This window comes from Miniopterus natalensis, chromosome 9 (assembly GCF_054644295.1).
Source record: "Miniopterus natalensis isolate mMinNat1 chromosome 9, mMinNat1.hap1, whole genome shotgun sequence".
Taxonomy (NCBI): domain Eukaryota; kingdom Metazoa; phylum Chordata; class Mammalia; order Chiroptera; family Miniopteridae; genus Miniopterus; species Miniopterus natalensis.
In genome coordinates, this window is record NC_142089.1 from 19,928,639 (window position 1) to 19,947,900 (window position 19,262).

Sequence of the window (19,262 nt, forward strand, 5' to 3'; positions counted from 1 at the left end):
CTTGGTTAGGGCACATGCCCGGGTTGTGGGCCGCAGCCGATCACTGATTCTCTCATCATTGATGTTTCTATCTCTCTCTCTCTCCCTCTCCCTTCCTCTCTCTGAAATCAATAAAGATATATTAAAAAAAAAAAAAAAAAAAAAAGATGGAGAAGTGTAAGAACCGTTTCCCCTGTGCTTCCAGCGGAGAAGCCAGATCACTAGCTTTTATCTTGCTATGAGCACGATATGTCTATATGCTCAGCAAATCCAGATTTTGTAGGACCTGAGCTTTCACAATTCTAGAGGTCCTCTCCAAGAAAAAGAATATAGAATTATGAGTACAGTATTAAGTATGAACGTGGATATTTGTTTAGGATGAGAAACGAAATCAGGACAAATTATTGAAGGCTCAGAGATTCAGATCTCTCTTTTCTGAGATCTTAAGGAAGTTCTCCAGAAATGCTTACACAAAAATGCTTCTTGATCGAAAACTGCTTCGTCTCCTCAACTCCCAGACTACAGCTCCCAGCAGCTCCCACCCCTCACCAGGGCCCCAGCGAGTGAGGGGCCTTGAAACATGAGCTTCATTAACTTCACAACAAATCCTCTCTCCTTCCTTCTTTCCTCATAGGGCAAAGTACCAATCTTTGCTCCAGTAGCCTTTGCTGTAACCTAGCTCCAGTAAATACGCACAAGGTCAGTTGGTAAACTGATTTAACAGGAGAACAACACTGACAGAATAAACTCCTGATAATGGCGGTGTATAGAGAGAAAATGGATTTTGGGGCCTGAGAGAGTTACCCCACCCCACTTACCCTGGGGAATCTGGAAACAGCAGGGGGCCTGGGAGTATTTCAACATAGTTCTGTATTTGCTTCAGGCTGGCAGTGCAAGCTGGAAAATAAAATTCTTTTGGCTTGAATTTATTCATTCACTTATCTTATCAAAGGTATTTCTCCCCTCCTATTCAGAAATTCTCACTGACTGTCACCTTGTATAAGTAATACACATCAGGAAAGACAATAAATAATTTCTTAGTAAATGCGATTTGTTTATTAGATAAAAACCGGTATCCAAGGGAGGAGCCTTAGTAGTAAAACTGTTAAGAAGTACTGTTCTGGTCCAAAGCTCCTTAATTTACAGATGCTAAAACTGAGGCCAGAAAAAGAGATATTTTCAAAACCACATAGACAGGCAGTAGCAGAACCAAAAATAGAACTTTTGGTTCAGGCTTCTCTTTGATCAAACAACCTTCCCAGCTCAAAATGTTGGTTTGTAATAGATGGCAGAGCAATGGCACAGGAGGCAAACAACAATAACCTCCTGCTAAATTGGATTTGGAGCTGCTGGCAACCTGGTGGGGTGGTGATGGGCCAGGCTAGTTCTCTGCTGAGAAGAGTGAAAATCAGCCTAGTACTGCTGGAGATTTATTTGGCAGCCTGTATCAAAAGCCTTGAATATATATACATACTTCTGACCTTGAAATTCCACTTTTTGGAATTTATTGCAAGGGCATACTCAGAAGTAAGTGCAAAGGTATACACATAGATGTATAGATATGTCTCCTTACAAACACACAAATATATTTATTGCAGAATCATTAACATAACATATTTATACATACAAGTAATTAAAATATCAGTATGGCAGGCTTATCATGGAACTTAGTGACCCTTTTCCTACCAGTCCCCACCCACCAGTTCCGCTACCCAGACTACTACGTTACCTGTATTTTTTTTAATATCTGCAAGCACACCTTATTTTATTGTGCTTTGCTTTATTGTAGTTCACAGATGTTGCATTTTTTCCAAATCGAAGGCAAGACCCTCCACCAGCAAAAAGATTACGATTCATTCTATTGTGCTACTTGCTTTATTGTGGTGGTCTGGAACTGAAGCCACCACATCTCTGAGGTATGCCTGTCCTTTCATATCCTTAACCATATCCTCATACTGCCATTTCTTGATTTTTTTAAGTTCAGACATTATTCATTGATTTCTTATTATGGTAAGTGAGGATTTAGCTCCTTACACTCACCACTCCCACTTCCTCTCTTCTTCCTCCCAGTATCACAATTGTTTGTTCAATCAGTAATCAGTATTTGCATTATTATGATATCATAAGCATTATTCACCTGTTATGTGGAACATGGAATATACTATGATTGCACTTTAGCTTTTACCCTTTTGTTGTTGTCTTTTCTACAGTTATTGCTTCACTTTTACATTTACTTAGTTTTCAATACTCATAAAATTAACTTCCTTTATGTGTTCCATGAGACCTACTATGTATCATTCTTTTTTTTTTCTTTTCTTTTTAAATATATCTTTATTGATTTCAGAGAGAGGAAGGGAGGGGGAGAGAGAGAGTTGAAACATCAGTGATGAGAGTCGTTGATCGCTGCCTCCTGCGGGTCCCTGAATGCTGATCGAACCCACAACTTGGGCATGTGCCCTGACCAGGAATCGAACCGCGATCTCCTGGATCCTAGGTCGATGCTCAGCCCCTGAGCCACGCCTGGCTGGGCCCTACTATATATCTTTCAAATATTATTTTTCAACTGGTCAAATATATCAGATATTTAATCAATTTCATTTTTCCCCCTGGACATCTCTGTTCCGGAGCCTTCTGTTGCTCTGCTCTGGAGTAAGGGCTGGATTTCTAGATCTGCCACAAGCTATCACCTTAGGACTTCTTTTCACCATTTTCCTGTGCCGTGTCTTCTGTTTCCTCCATCATATTTCATTCTCTTTGTAGCTTTATTCCCTCATTTTACTGGAGCACAGCATCCAATAGTTTCTCTGCTAAGGAGATATGTAAGGTAAATCTGTGGAATCTTTCTAGGTTGGAAATATCGTAATTCTATTCTGACAGTTAATAGTATGGCTAGGTGAGGAAAACTAGGTTGATAACCCAATTTTCCCCTCAGAATTTGGAAAGGCTCCACTGTCTTCTAGTTTCCAGTGTTACATTCCAATTTCAAGATGTCATCTGTTTTTCCCCTCTCTGGAAACTTCCAGGAATTTCTTTTTATAGTTCGTAGCTTGAAATTTTAAGATAATGTGCCTTTAGGTGAGCCTCTTTTCATTCACTGTGCTGGGCAATTTAGTAGGCTTTTCCAATTCGTAGACAATTTTTCTTAACATAAAAGTATATAAAATACCAATTGTACTAATAATATGGTTTGATTCTCTTAAAGCTTTCTTTATTAAATTATAAAACTTCCCAGAGTTACAAGATGCAGACTAGGAAGAGAAATATTTGCTGAGGTTATGAATGACTACAGAATATTGAAACTTATTTAAAATTACATAAATGACTCATCAACTTCAAGTAGATTATAACACAGCTCAAGTTAAATATACACATTTCCTAATTGTTCCTTCCTTCTTCTCACATTCTACTCATGTTAATTAATTAATAGAATTTTGCATTTCTTGGTTCTTGAGATACATCTATGCCATTTCTTTCTTTTTTTTAATTTATTTTTTTAAATCCTTACCCAAGGACATGCTTAGAAAGAGAGGAATGGAGAGATAGAGGGCCAGGTGTAGGGGGAGGTGGAGAGAAACATCGCTGTGAGACAGAAACATGGATCAGTTGCCTTCCACCGGGGACTGAAGCTGCACCTACCCTGATTGGGAATCCAACCATCAACCTTTTGGTGTACAGGATGACACTCAACCAACTGAGCCACTCCGGCCAGATTGCATTTGATAGGATCCTAGAATATGTTAATGTTTCCATTTAAAATTTTGAGTTTTAAAGACTTTGGAACTTGAAGGAATCTTAGAATCTTGCATTCTTACATATCCCTAGAGTGGGGCAATTAATTCTTTTGAGCATTTTAAATGATATCTCATTTAATTTTGAATATCTCATGGATTTTGTCTGATTTGCAGCTATAGTCTAAAAAAAAAAATCATCCTACCAACTTTTGAGTGCCCAGGGTTCTCTGGGAAAGCCTAAAAAGATTCTTGAACCCAAACCTGCATGAGGAAAGTCAGAGCACCATGGAAGAAGACAAGATTCTTTTGAAACAAAGGATTTGCTCTAGGTATTTTAACAACTGTTAGGACTTCATAATCCTAGTGTTATTTGTTAACATTACCAAGATCACAAATGTTTCTCTAAATTCCTTTGTTGTGAATTTTACAATACTTCTCTATTCAAATCTGTTGATTCATCTGCTAATTCAATATCCACTAAGGGAAGAAGGGGTCTTCCCATTTATCAAGGGCCTACAGTGTGCCTGGCACTAGGCTAGCCATCCACAGACACGACCTTATTGAATCTTCCCAGGAACTTGCAAGATGGGTGTCATTATTCCTGTTTTACAGAAATGGAAACTGAAATTAGGAGGATGGCCAACTTGCCCAGAGTCACCTAAGAAGGCCCTGTGCTAAACTAAGTATGCTGTGAGGGAAACAGGTTCTTATTTTGGAAGGTTTACAATCTAATGGCAAGAAAGACACACAAACGACCATGATATAAACCAAAGGAAATAAATGGGAAAGTAAAGGTGCAAGAGTGGATGCAGAAGATATGATTGTGAGAGGTGGTTGGTGGAGGGGGGGGTGCAAGGAAGTTATTTTTTTGTTGGCCATTTTCACCAATTTTTCCATCTTTAAGGGCTTCATGGTTATCTTACACTTAAACTGTACTTAAAAATAAATTTTAAACATTGAAAAACACTTCTAGAGCTATTATGAACAGTACGGCTATACACATGTATGTACAAATATCTGCTTTCACTTCCTTTGGGTATATATCCAGAAGTAGACATGTTCATTCATAAAGTAATTGTTTAACTTTTTGAAGAATTGCCATGCCCTTTTCCATAGTGAGTGAACCATTTCCATTCCCACCAGCAATACACATGGGCTCCAATTTCTCTACACTCTCACAAACACTTGTCATTTTCAGTTTTGTTTTGTTTTACAATAGCCATTCTAATGTGTGTGAAGTGGTATCTTATCTTGGCTTGGATTTGCATTTTCCTAATGACTAGTGATGTTGAACATCTTTCCTTATGCTCACTGGCCATTTGTATGTTTTCACTGGAGAAATCTCTATGCAGATACTTAGCTCATTTTTCAATTGGTTGTTTTAGTTGTTGAGTTGTACAAGTTTCTTATATACTGTGGATATCAATCCCTTATCAGGCACATAATTTGAAGATATTTTATCTCTTTCTGTACATTGTCTTTTCACTCTGTGATATTACCCTTTGATGCACAAAAATTTCTAATTTTAATGAAGTCCAACTTTGTTTTTTCTTTTGTTGTCTATGCTTTTGATGTCATATGCAAGACATGGTTGTCATCCAATGTCATGAAGCTTTCCCTTTTGTTTTAATCTAAGAGTTTTATAGTTTTAGCTTTTATGTTTAGGTCTTTGAACCATTTTGAGGTAATTTTTGCATGTGGTATAAAGCCCAACTTCATTCTTTTGCGTATGGATATCAGTTTTTCCAACACCATTTGTTGAAAAGATTATCTTTTTCCACCTTGGCACAGTCTTGTCAAAATCATTTAACCATATATGCAAGGTGTTTTTCTGTGCGCTCTGTTCTGTTCCATTGGTCTATATATTTGTCTTTATGCTAGTACCACACTGTTTTGATTACTCTAGCTTTGTAATAAGTCTTATAACCAGGAAGTGTGAATTCTTCAGCTTTGCTCTTCTTTTGCAGGAGTTTTGGCTATTCAGGATTCCTTGAGATTCTATAGGAATTTTAGGATTGGTTATTCTAGTTTTGCAAAAAACCTCATTGGGATTTTGATATCGTTCATAGTGTGTAGAAATGTAACTGATTTCTGATTTTTGTGTGTTGACACTGTATCCTGTTACTTTGCTGAATTCATTTATTTGTTCTAACAGTTTTAGGATTTTCTACAAATAAAATCATATCATCTGTAAGCAGAGAAATTTTTACTACTTCCTTTCTAATTTAAATGTCTTTTCTTTTTCTTGCCTAGATGTTCTGTCTAGAATGCCCATCACTTCATTGTGGATAAGCAGTAAAAGTGGGCATCCTTGCCTTGATTCTGATCTTAAAGGAAGATTTCAACTTTACTATTGAGTGTGATGTTTGCTGTGGATTTTTTTTTATATGTGGCCTTTATTATGTTGAGGTAGTGTCCTTCTGTTACTAGCTTGTTGATTGTTTTCATTATGAAAAGGCATTATATTTTTCAAAAAAATTTTTCTGCATTGAGATGATGTGTTGTTGTTTTTTAAATTCTGTTAATATGATGTATTACTTTGATTGATTTTTATATGTTGAATCTTCCTTGCATCGTAGGAATAAATCCCACTTGAATCAATCTCTTTACTAGTTAGGTTTCTTCAGATTTTCTTTTCCCTCATTATTCAGTGTTGGTAGGTTATGTGTTTTTAGGAATTTGTCCATTTCATCTAGGTTATTCAATTTGTTGGCATATAATTATTGACAGTAATCTCTTATGACCCTTTTTATTTTTGTAGAATTGGTAGTAATGGCCCCATTTTTATTTCTGATTTTACTTATTTGCGTCTTCTCTCTTTTTTCTTATTCAATCTAGCTAAAGTTTTGTCAATTTTGTTGATCTTTTCAAAGAACCAACTCTTGGTTCTGTTGATTTTTCTCACACTGGGTTTTTGAGGGTTAAATAACATTTAACATTCCTAAAGAAGAAATGCAAATGGTCAAAGTCATATTTTAAAGAGTTCAGCCTCCTTAAATAATTAAAAGAAATTAAGTTGACAGTAAGATACCATTATTTTATCAAATTGGCATTCCTATAAACAGAACCTATCTGGAACTCATCCTTTTGTGTGTGGATTTAGTTACTAGAAAGAGATATTTAGGGGAGCTTAGGGAAATTGGTAATATTTTATTTATTGATCTGGAAGCTGGTTTTGTGTTTTAAAAAATTCATCAAATAATGGAGAGTTATTGTTTACTTGGTACAGACTTACAGTTTTGCATGATGAAAAGAATTCCTGAATTGGATGCTGATGATAGTTGTAGAACAATGTGAATGTATTTAATGCTAATGAATTGTGCACTTAAAAATGGTAAAATAGTAAATTTTATATTATATGTATTTCACAAAAATTTTAAAAGATATATACTTATAATTTGTACACTTTTCTGTATGTAAGTTATATTTTAATTATTAAAAAAAATGTAGTACCTAGTTAGGAAGCTTGTAGAAAGCTGACACTGCTGGTGCAAGTGTAACTGATACCTTTCTGGAAGGCAATCTGACAGCATGTATCAAAAGCCATAACCTTTGACTCAGCAACTCTACATTTAGGAATTTATCCTAAGGAAATATTTTAGATGTTTGCAAAGCTATGTGTAAAAGAACATTTACTGTGATGTTGTTTATTATAATGCTGTTAACAGCAAAAAACTGGAAAACACCTAAATGTCCTATAAAAGGGGACCTGGGCTTTTTGGCTTTTGGCTCAGAGGAGGCCTAGGTGCAACTTCCTTCGGTTGTCTTCAGTGGGTTCATCTGGCACCAGCCATATCCACCAGGCCACCAAAGTTTAATCCCAACAAGATCAAAATTGTATACCTAAGCTGCACTGGTAGGGAATTTGGTGCCACATCTGTCCTAGCTTCCAAGATCAGTTGGGTCTGTCTCCAAAAAAAGGTTGGTGATGACATTGCCAAAGCAACCAGTGATTGGAAGGTTCTAAAGATTACAGTGATCCCTGGCCAGGTAGTTCAGTTGGTTAGAGTGTGGTCTGATAGGCCAAGGTTAGGGGTTTGATCCCTGATCAGGGCACATACAAGAATCAACCAATGAATGAATAAATAAGTGGAACAACAAATCAGTGTTTCTCTCTCTCTAAAAATATCAATAAATTAAAAATAAAACAAGATTACAGTGAAACTGACAATTCAGTACAGACAGGCCCAGATTGCGGTAGTAACTTCTGCCTCTGCCCTGATCAGCAAAGCCCTCAAAGAACCGCCAAGAGACAGAAAGAAGAAAACCTTAAGCACAGTGGAAATATAACTTTTTTTTAATTGATTTTTTTTTTTTTTTTTTAGAGAGAGGAAGGGAAAGGGCGAAACATCTTCAGGCATGTTAGATTGAACCTGCAGCCTGGGCATGTGCCCTGACTGGGAATCGAATCGTCAACCTTTCAGTGCATGGGTTGACACTCAACCAACTGAGCCACATTGGCCAGGGCTGGAAATATCACTTTTGATGAGATTGTTAACATTCCCCAACAGATGCAGCACCGATCTTTAGCTAGAGAGCTCTCTGGAACCATTAAAGAGATCCTGGGGACTGCCCAGTCTGTGGGCTGCAATATTGATGGCTGCCACACTCATGACATCATAGATGATATCAACGGTGGTGCAGGGGAATGTCCAGCTAGTTAAGAAGCACAAAGGAAAATATTTCAATTAAAGATCATTTGACAACCAAAAAAAAAGGGGGTGGGGTGAGACCTAGAAAGATATATACTGTAGCTACACAATGAAATACATGAAGCCATAAAAATGTTGTAGGCTAATCTTTATCAGCGTGCTAATATGTTTATGCTACATCAAGTGAAAAAAGTTAGACATAAATATGAAAGATATAAAAGCAACAAAAAAATTGACAATGATCATCTAGAAACAGTCTGATATAGGAGACAGCCTTAGACTGGGGGTCAAGGTGCCTGTTTCAGCCCTGATGTTACTAATCCTTTGGGAGGTCTCAAGCAAGTCACATCTTTCTGGGCCTCCGGGACTCCAACTTTAAAATGAGTTGGATGAAATCTGGCTTTAAACTGTTTTCTGAAAAATGCAACATTTCTCTAATGGCAAGAGGGGGCATGAAAAGAAGAGAGTGAGCAAGGAGGAGGTTTGGTGAGCAGGTTTATGGGTTCCCTATTTCCACTTCAAATTTAGTAACTTCATTTTAAGTCATCAGATTTTATTAGAAGGGAATATTCTACTACTAAAACAGGTGGAAGCTACTAGATCTTTCATGTACCCACATTCCCTGGAACTATCTTTCCTTGGTTTCTCTTTATTTCCTTCTTCTCCTGAACATAGAATGAAAGGTTCTGACAGGTTTGTAAAATTCTGGCTGAAATATACATTTTTTCTTTGGTTCTTCTCTCCTTTTTCCTACCCAGAAGTGAAATTAAAGATGAACAGGCCTCAGCAAGAATCAGCATGGAAATTTTCAGCAATTTCACAGATAGTTTTCAGGAAAATGTGATGGATTAGGAAAGTTCTCAGTTTCAAAATAGCCACCAAGTGACACACAAAAGTCAAAGTGACATACAGAAGTTTGCATTTCATTATCCTGTGATTTTTGGGAGTTGCTTTTGAATTTTTTTTTATGTCATGGGAAATGATCTTCAAAGGCAACTTCTTTGTATTTCTTACAAATGATCCCCCTAAGCTATCATCATGAAAACCATTAGGGCAATTTTCTCCACCTGAAGGTGGGGGACTGGAATGGATAATGAGGAATGAATCAAGCCCCCGTTGTCTCAGGCATCCTCAACTTTGGTTTCAGGGGAAGATAAACCCAAATCTATTTCCCAGTTTTCTGCTTAGAGATTAAGGTGAAATTCTTTAAGTCAAATTCTCAAAGCCGCTACAATGGAGGTGAGGACACAATACCTGCAAATCAGCACACATCTTTGGAGAAAAATTACAATTTTCTTTAAGTATCATGGAACTTTAATCTTCTAGATTACAAATAATTTAGCTCTTGCTTTTAAGACAGCTTGGCGCATTGAAAAGCCTGGATGAATGTGACTGAAATCCTGAGTCACACCAGCCTTGGGACAAACTACTTCCCTTGACCAGGCTTCGATTTTACCATTGGGAGCACAGGAATAGATGGTCCCTAAAATTCTCTTGATTTAGATATTCTAAGGACAAATTATTGAGGAGATTACTTCCAGCTGTCTGTCCAATCTTCAAAATCAGCAAAGGATCTGATTTTGAGGTTAGGCAACCAGAGTTGGCCCTTTGTGTTCTATGCCCTGTGCTCCAGACCAGGCTGTCTAAAGGCAGAGGAGTGGGTCTTCTTGACACGACTGGCTGTTCTCTCATTGGTTGGGATTCTTCACCTTCAGAGGTCCACTGAGAACTTCAGTTCACCACCATTTTCTCTTTGCAATGGTATCTTTGCAGTCAGGTGTAAGATGGTGATATGGACTCCCCCCCCAACCACATTCCACCCAATTCTCCAGATAGTCCTTTCACTCATTTCTTTCATTCCTCCTTCATCACTGTGTCATGGTCCCTTTAAGGCAGCGGCCATAGTTGAGTGGTGGGAGTAGCTGCTGGCAGCAAAGAGACTTGGAGGATTTGGCCTACCCTGGGCTACTCACCGCGCAGGCTCAGGACCGGGGGCTTGGTGGGAAAGGAAGGAGGGGCTTAAGGTGCGCCTGCGCATCAGGGGCGCGCGCAAGAGGCTGGTTTAGTGATCCCTTTAAGAAACCGCAGGCGGAGGAATTTCTCTGAGAGAAAATAATCCTACTCACGGGGCCCCTTGGAGGCCATTAACCCCCCGAGTCCCAGCCCCCACCCCCCTTTCCTGGGCAGGCCCTACCGCCCACGCGCGCACCCGTGGGATCTCAAGATCTCCGACCCAGCGCGCGGCATCCGCCCCCTCCCCACTTTCGGCGGCAGGCCCGGCTGGGTCCCGAGAAGCTGCCGCGAGGCGGCCGTGCCTGCAGTGTGGGCGGGGGCCGGGGGCCCGAGAGGTTCCACCGCCACCGCGCCGGGAGCCGCAGCGGTTCCAACCGGGGCCCAACATGGCGGAGAGAGAGGTGGAGTCCGGCCCCCGAAAGAGGGTAGGTGAGGTGAGGCTGAACTCGGGCGGCGGGGGGCGGGGCGGGAGCTGCGTCCCGGGGCCGGGGCCGGGGCCGGGGCCGGGAATGGACAAGCGCAGGCTTGTAGAGGGGTCGCCGAGTCCCGGTTGGGGGAAGGTTGCGGGCAGGACTGAGGCAACCTTGGGTCTGGAGCGCGCTGGAGAGTGGTCCTTTGGCAGGTGGGACAAAGATTTGCTGCTGGTTGGGAGGGGGAGGGGCGGGGGCTGTTGTTTGCTTTAAAAAATTTTTCCAGCATTGGGGGTCGGTTACTTAGGCCTGGGGAGGGAAGGTGTCAGATTCTTAAGTGCATCTTTAGTAAATCAGAGTCTGGAAGTTTAACTGGGGAGAGGTCCGGTGGGGGTGGTGATGGCGGGAATAAGTCGTGAGGGGGTCTCATGAGGGATAATCAGAGGGTTCTTGAGTAACCCCATCGCGAATTCATTTTCCTGCCTCTTTTACCTCTTCCCCACCTAACCGTTATAGACCAAGGTGGAGGTGGTGCTCTTACCTGTGAACAAGTGGGGTCGTTGGCACGTCCTGATTTAGGAGAAAGATTTTGGCAACTGTAAATGTCATGTTCTAGCCTAGCCTCTATACCAACAATTAAGAACGTGGAGGGAGGAGTATGACAAGTTTTGTCATCACAAGGATGTATCTAACCAACCTGCAGAGGTGAAGCCAGTTCTATAGTTGTTGAGTACCTTTTAGAGTGCCTTTTAAAGTTTGTCTTGAAACTTTTAAAATTAAATTACAAATGATTTTATTCAGATGGAGAACAATACTTGTACTATCGATTGAGCAATATTTTTTAGACTCTCACAGCCCCCCGCCCGCAGCGCGCTAAGCAGTGAGTTGGCTATCTGGAATCTTCCTTTTGGGAATGGTCTCAAACTGATCAAATAGTGTTAAGCCAGCTGCGGAAAAAAATGACTAAATCTTTATTGAGAATATCCTTTTGATTTAGCACAAAATTAGCAATCTCATATATTACAGCTAACATTTTGAGTGAGTGCTTATGTGCCTGGCACTGTGGTTTCTAGGAAGAATTTAACTTCACATTAACTCGATGTAAAACCCATTTTGCAGATGATGAGAAATGTAGGTGTATCGGGGTTGAGTAATTAAGATCAGATAGCTAGTTAAGACATTGAGCTGGGATTGGGATCCAGGTTTGTCTCAACTACAGTGCTTGTATTGGACGCCACATAGGAGTTTTCTTTGTGTTTCTTTAAAAGCATGAATTATAAATAATCAAAGAACTGTCAGGTATTTCCCCCCACAATTTTTTAGGAAAATATTTACAACTATACAGCAAAATTGAGAAGTTTCCAGGGAACATCCATATAACCACAACCTAGATTTACCATTAACATTTTACTATACTTGTTTTATTACAGGTTTATCTATATAATATCCCTTTATGCATTCACCAGTTATTAATGCATTTCATTGTATTTTGAGAAATTAAAATTTAATGTTTATAGTTTTAGGTTTATAAAATTTTAGGTCCTCATGCAATAATTAGTCATAGAGAGCACAGATGAAGCTGTATGATAGTATGTCTAGGTAGTTTATTTAACATAAATAATGGTTGTGGAATGCACAAGTTTTGAAATTTAAAATTTTTCTTCAAGCTTTGAGTTTCAAACTGGATTCTGTCTCATTAGGTTTGACCATATGGCATATGGGCACCAATTAAAATATATAGGGTAAATTACTTTAGATGTGTAATGTTCATTCAAGGAAATCTCTGAATTCATCTACTAATGCTGTTGTTATTCACCTTATAAGATAGAATGTTCTAGAAAACATCTATGCACTTTGGTAACAAATTCAACTAGATTTTAAATATATTCTTTATTTTCTTCTAATACACTTAAAAAGTGTCACATTGGTAGCTATCTAAACTTTTAACAACTTTTTTTAACAACATGTAAAATACACAGCGCTTTTACAGGTTTCCCCATTATTTTACCAGTTTCATTGTAGTGGAAGATTACATTCAGTATCTTTTGGGCTCCCTAATCCATTTTGGTTTTGATATTTGGTTAGAACGTTCGGTAGGGTTGTTCTAAATGGTACATGTGTACATGTATGCGTTTTTCCCTGTGTGCGCGTGTGCACATGTGTGCGCGTGCCCGCGCTCGCTCGCAATGAACTCCATGTGGATTCCATCTCGTGCCTGTGTGCGCAATAAACTCCACCTGGATTCCATAGCGCACGTGCGTGCACAATAAACGTGGATTCCATGGCGTGCATGCGCGATAAATTCCACGTGGATTCCATATGTATGCTCCAAGGAGATTAGCAGGGACTATGTAGTACAGTAGCTTTTAAAATAACTCCACTGTTTGCCTTGAGGTAAGTTAAAGGAAATAGGCCTAGGTAATAACTTTTGGTTATTTAAAGTTGCATTGTATTTATGATGCTTACTGTCTTTGAGTTTTATAATCACAATTCACAAAAAATTGTTGAGCACATATGTTAATTGATGAGCTAGATACTAGGCATTGTGCTATGGTATTTGTGATCATTTAGGGTAATATATTTTGGCTGTCATGCTAAATCGTGAACTCCTTTACGGTAGAGCCCATTTCATTGCTTTTTTGCTTCTAATGCCTGTGACCTTCACTTAATAGGAACTCAAAAGACATTGATTTTTGGTAAGAGAAGTTTACCTGTTATAGTAGAGGCTCTATGGCTTGGGTACCAAGTTATTTGCCTTGTATTTTTGGGAGCTTCTGTAAATCTTTCTTATCCTCTATATCCCAAAGATCTCTCCTGTGGATCCAGATTTAGGGATTTTCTGGTTAGGTGGGAGAGTGTTTTAAGACCTGTGGGTTAACAACCTTAAAGTTCTTTGTAGGCATGCTTGTGGGCCATTAGAATAATAGGTATTAATTAGACAAGATTTTTTTCTTTTTTAAAAAAATATTTTTTTATTGATTTTGTTTTTAGAGAGAGAGCAGCGGCGGGGGTGGGGAGGGAGAGAAACAGAAACATCAGTGTGAGAGAGAAGCATTGATCAGTTGCCTCCCAAACGCACCCAGACCAGGGACTGAACCTGAAACCTGGGCATGTGCCCTTATGGGGAATGTAACTCATGACCTTCTGGTGCACAGGAGGACACTCAACCAACTGAACCACACCAACCAGGGCTAGATTAATATGGTTGTGTTCAGAATGCCGGTCTCTCAATTTGTCAACTTGAGGAAGCAGAGTATGTATATCCATCTATCGTCTCTGCTATAGAAAGAACTAAGATCATGTGAAGGCTAGTATTAAACACCCCCCCGCCCCCGCTCTCTCTTATTTTAAAGTCTGGATGTTTTTGAGGTATGAATTTTTTTAAGATTGTAAAATTTTATTTTCTAAAATAAGTTTTAAAATTTATTAGGTAGGCTTGTTCTAAGTAATGAAATAATTTTATGCTTGGATGTTATAAACTTATAAAGCATGGGATCTAACTAAATCTGGTAGCCATATTTTGTGTGTGAAATCTCTCTGTTTTTTCAGAGTTTACATAGAAAATAACTTTTATAACTGTATGTATTTATCTGGTCTAGTAAGTTGTGTCCATTTTCATATTTGAACTTCTCTGTATATTAAATTGGATTTGGTATGCCTAAAAGAAAGAGAAGGCATACTTATAAGTAGTATACTTCCACTTTTTGTAAAAACAGATTTCTTCCTTTCCCATGTATGTGTCTATACTTGTATGTGTATGAACTTGGAGAAAGTTGTTGAGGATACGTACAAGTCAGGCTATTACTATTGATCACCTTCAGGGAATGAGGATGAAAAAAGACATAGAGAGTAAGGGGGAAAATTTTATAAAATGGAAAAATATTTGTGGTATAATAGTGACATGTAGACTATAAAATGTCTGTATTATTGTGAATGTGTAAATATTGAGCATGCATGTTCATAAGGAATAGAATATAACATGAAAAAATGAAAGCATTGATTTTATTATGTGATGGGATTAATGGAGATGTTTTGATTGCTTTTATTTAATATTTTATAATAAAATAATTGCAAAGGTTGATCCCTTTTAATTCCTTAATGATTTTTTTAATCTTTTGTCTTTTTGCTAAATGTGTTACTTAAAAACATGGTGGTACATATTAAAAATATTTGCGGTCATGTGTACATAGTATAAATCATCTGCTTTAGAGTGCATTGGCTCTTTGTATAGAGACTGTTATAGTATTGACAGTGATCCTGTATTGTTTTCACAGTGTTCATCTGTAACTAGCAGAGGCTTCTGCAAATAATGATAATATTTGGTATTTGTAAACATTTATGTTCCAGTCATTATTCCAAGTATTTTATATGTAATATATCCTTCAATCTTTATTAATTCCATGAATAGTAACCACTATTACTGTCCCATTTTATAAATGAGGAAACTGAGGTACAGAGATTTCCCCCCCCCCAGGGTCATAGTATAATAGGATAAACCAGGATCAAGTACTATTTGAAAAATTTACTGTTTGATAACTAGTATGGGTTGGAATTCCCTATAATATATAATACAATAATTAATATGTAATTAACTAGTTATATATAACAATTGTATACAGTATATTTATATATAATGTATTAATATATAATAATAAAATGTTATATAATTATATATGATATATAAATATACAATAATTACATGTTATATAAATGTATGTAATAATGGTATAGGTCCAGAATCCATTATCTGGAACTTTTGGTTGTTAAAATAAATTGAATTATATTTAAATCAAATAGATGTAAATTACTTCTCAGGAAGCATTGAATTAACTTTTGTCTAAAATAGTCTTTTTTTTTGAGATAATTTTAAAACATATCTTTACAACTCATGTTTATTTTTAAGAAAATATACACTAAATATTTTAAACCTATGATTATTTTTAAAGATAAAGTTTTTGATGCATTTGAAAATGGAATGATTTTCTTTACTAAAGAAAAATAAGTAGGTAAATGTAAAATTGTAATTTTTATGGATATATAGAAGATATATATATATATTTAAAAACTTTAAAGATTTTTTAAATTGATTTTTAGAGACAGGAAGGGAGAGGGGGGAGAGAGAAACATTGATGTGAGTGTGAAAACATCAGTCGGCTGCCTCCTGCATGCACCCCACCAGGAATCAAGCTGATAACCCGGGTTTGTGCTGTAACTGGGAATCGGACCAGCAACCTTTTGGTGCATGGGACAATGCCCAGCCAACTAAGCCACACTGGCCAGTACTAGAAGACATTTTTTAACTTCAAAGTTTCCAAACTCCATATTTTATTGGGTATAAATAATTTTAAATGAATTTACACGACCATGTATATCCAATTCTGTTTGGATGCCTCTGACTTCCACACAGACACTCTGCTAGTTTTCCATAATGCCCCAAGTTTTATTTGTGAGCCATTTGCAGACACTTTACCCATTCTCAGGGAAGCTTGGCAGTGCTGATACCATCTCAAGTGTGTTGGATATCTAATGAGGTAGAAGATATTTTTGAATTCTACATTAGGGAACCAACCACTGTTCAATGAAGACTAACATTTCCTATAAATAGCCTGGTTATTTTACTGTGAGTTAACTATATAATTATTTTAGCAAAGTGAAGAGAAAGGAAGACATTATAGCATAGTATTAGGTTGAACCATACAAAATTGCTAATATTTGATCATTTGAAATGGATTTTCATATGGCTCAATCCCAAAGTTAGGGCCTGGGCTTTTCAAAGTCAGGTTATGGTACATTCTTTGGTATTTAGCAATATTGGGATGGTAACACCCCCATCTACTTTCTTATACTTCGGGAATACTTAATATTTTAATTTCATTCTTACTGTCTTTCTGGCTTCTCAGGAGTTTGAGCCAGCTGTCTTCTTGCCTTTGACCAAAGATAGTACCTGAGAAATTTTTTCTATCCAACATATAGACTACCTGGTAATATAAGCTCTTTGAGGTCAAGGATCATATGTGTTCATCTTTCTTTACATCTCCCATCCTGTTACCTTATGAATTTAAATGTTATATATGTACACTTACATACATACTACACATTTATAAGCAAAAATTTTACAAAACTTATGTTTCATAATTCCATATCAATATAGAATGTAAAATATAGATTGGTACAATAAAACCCCATGATTCTATTACCTAGCTTTGACAACTAAACAGTCAACATTTTGCCATTTTCTTGTTTCATCTAGCTTATTCCTTTTTCCCTTTTTGAAATAATCTCAGGCATCACATTGTTTATAAATATTTTTGTGTGTTTTTCTAACAGGTAAGAATTAAAAAAAATAAAACCACAATACTATTATACCTAACAAAATTAAGAGTTCTTTAATCCAGCCTCTGTTCAGATTTCTCTGATTCTTTAAATGTCTTTTTTTACATTTCGTTTGTTTAAATCACACACCAAATAAGATTTACCATTTCATTTGGTTTATATGTCTTAAGTTTCTCTCAACTTTACCCCCCCATCCTATACCTCCTGCACTTTTCCCCATGCTATTTATTTGTTGAAAAAAACTAGGTGTTTGTCCAGGAGAATTTTCCACATTATAGATTTGGTTGATTGAATCCTTGTGGTGTTTAACATGTTCAATTACCCTTCATATTCCCCAGTAATTAGTAGTTAGATATAGGGCAGCAGTTCTCATCTTTGGCTGAAATTTTAGAATTACCTGGAGAGCTTTTATTTTTTTTATTTTTAAAAATTATCTTTATTATTGAAAATATTACAGATGTCCCTTTTTTTTTCCCTCCCCATTGACTCCCTCCACCACGTGTCTGTCCCACCTCCAGGCCTTCCCCATACTGTTGTCTGTTTCAGTGGGTTATGCATTTATGCGTATAAATTCTTCGATTAATCTCTCCCCACCCACTCCCCCACCCTGGATAGCTTTTTTTTTTTTTTAATCAGTTGACTGCAATGTGAGGGTTTATTTCTTTTCTTTTTTTTAAAATATGTCTTTATTGATTTCAGAGAGAGAAAAGGAGAGGGGGAGAGAGAGGGAAACATCAGTGATGAGAGAGTCATTGATCGGCCGCCTCCAGCACGCCCCAGACTGGGGGTCGAGCTTGCAACCCCAGCATGTTCCCTGACCTGGAACTGAACCCTGATCACCTGGATCCTAGGTCGACACTCAACCGCTGAGCCACCCCTGGCCGGGCCCTGGATAGCTTTTAAATGTTCTGATTCTCAGGTCACATCTCAGATCAGTTAAATCAAAATTCATGGCGTGAATTGTAGGTATCAATAGTTTAAAAAATATTTTCCAAGTGATTTCAGCCTGCAGCCAAAGTTGAGGGCTTGAATTGGTAGAGCTTGATGAGATGTAGGTTCAGTTTCTTCAGAAAGAAAAATTCATAAATAGAGTGATTATATATAATTTATTTCCAGACAATTTTTAAGAATGAAAGGGTATGCTGTTTAATAATTACAGAGGGAAAATCACCATAAACTGCGACTGTCCTGGACAAAGTAGGATGTACAGTCATCCTGTTAGATGATTCTGTGAATTCTTATTGCATCATTCTAGGAGGCACATAATTTTAGTGATACTAAAATTGATCAGTTTAGGTTCTGTCAGTGGGATCCAAATATTATAGTTTCTTAACTTTTTACCTAATGAATTTATCAGCCGTTGATGATTGTTGCCTAGATTTGTTATTTTATTGGAAGAGTGATTTTTCTGTTCTTCCATAAAGAATTCCTTCATTGGCCCTAGCTGGGTAGCTCAGTAGGTTGGAGCATTGTCTCGATGAGCCAAGGTTGAGGGTTCAATTCCCCGTCAGGGCACATATAAGAGTCAACCAATGAATGCATAAATGAGTGGAACAACGAAAATCAATGTTTCTAAAAAAAAACAACTTTTATCAATAATTTGTTTACTCTGTAATACCATTTTGTACAGGAAAAGCAGAGTGAATGTTTATTTTTCCCCCTTTACCAATTTTTAGAAGAATGCCTGATGACTTAACAAATCTCAAAGGTTATGTTTGGGAGGGGTATCATCATTATGAACTGATGGATTTTTTTAAAAATTGATTTTAGAGAAAAAGGAAGAGGTCTAAGGGGATGGGGGAGATATATAGAGAGAAACATTGATTTGTTGTTCCACTTATTTATGCATTCATTGGTTGATTCTTGTATGTGTCCTGACTGGGGATTGAACCCGCAACCTTGGTGTATCAGGATGACACTTTAACAAACTGAGCTACTGAGCTACATGGTCAGGGCTGAACTCACTGATTTTAATATATTTGTTATATTTAAATTTATTGTATTTTTTTAAAGTTTATTGGTTTTTAGAGAGGGAAGGAAAGTGAGACAGAGAGAAACATCCATGTGATAGTGAAACATCAGTTGGCTGCCTGCTGCATACCCCCTACCTGGGATTTACCCCAAAACCTGGGCATGTGACCTGA

At 37.6% G+C, this 19,262-nt stretch overlaps 1 protein-coding gene and 1 pseudogene across 5 annotated transcripts in view; both read left to right on the forward strand.

The window, feature by feature from the left end:
- The first annotated feature begins 455 nt into the window (after positions 1-455).
- Positions 456-8,374, forward strand: LOC107542105 (large ribosomal subunit protein uL11-like; annotated as a pseudogene).
- A 2,315-nt stretch (positions 8,375-10,689) lies between these two features.
- ZMYM4 (zinc finger MYM-type containing 4) overlaps positions 10,690-19,262 on the forward strand; it is a 93,663-nt gene continuing 85,090 nt past the window's right edge. For 2 of the 5 annotated variants that reach the window (XM_087820301.1, XM_016218191.2), the window contains exon 1: positions 10,742-10,800. Coding sequence is in view for 1 of the 5 variants with exons in the window: in XM_016218187.2 (XP_016073673.1) it covers positions 10,762-10,800 (39 nt within the window). In the remaining 4 variants the exon portion in view is untranslated. Of the gene's footprint in view, positions 10,801-10,975; positions 10,998-19,262 lie in introns of those variants that run through there. The other 3 variants (XM_016218187.2, XM_087820302.1, XM_016218204.2) reach the window with 3 other exon arrangements.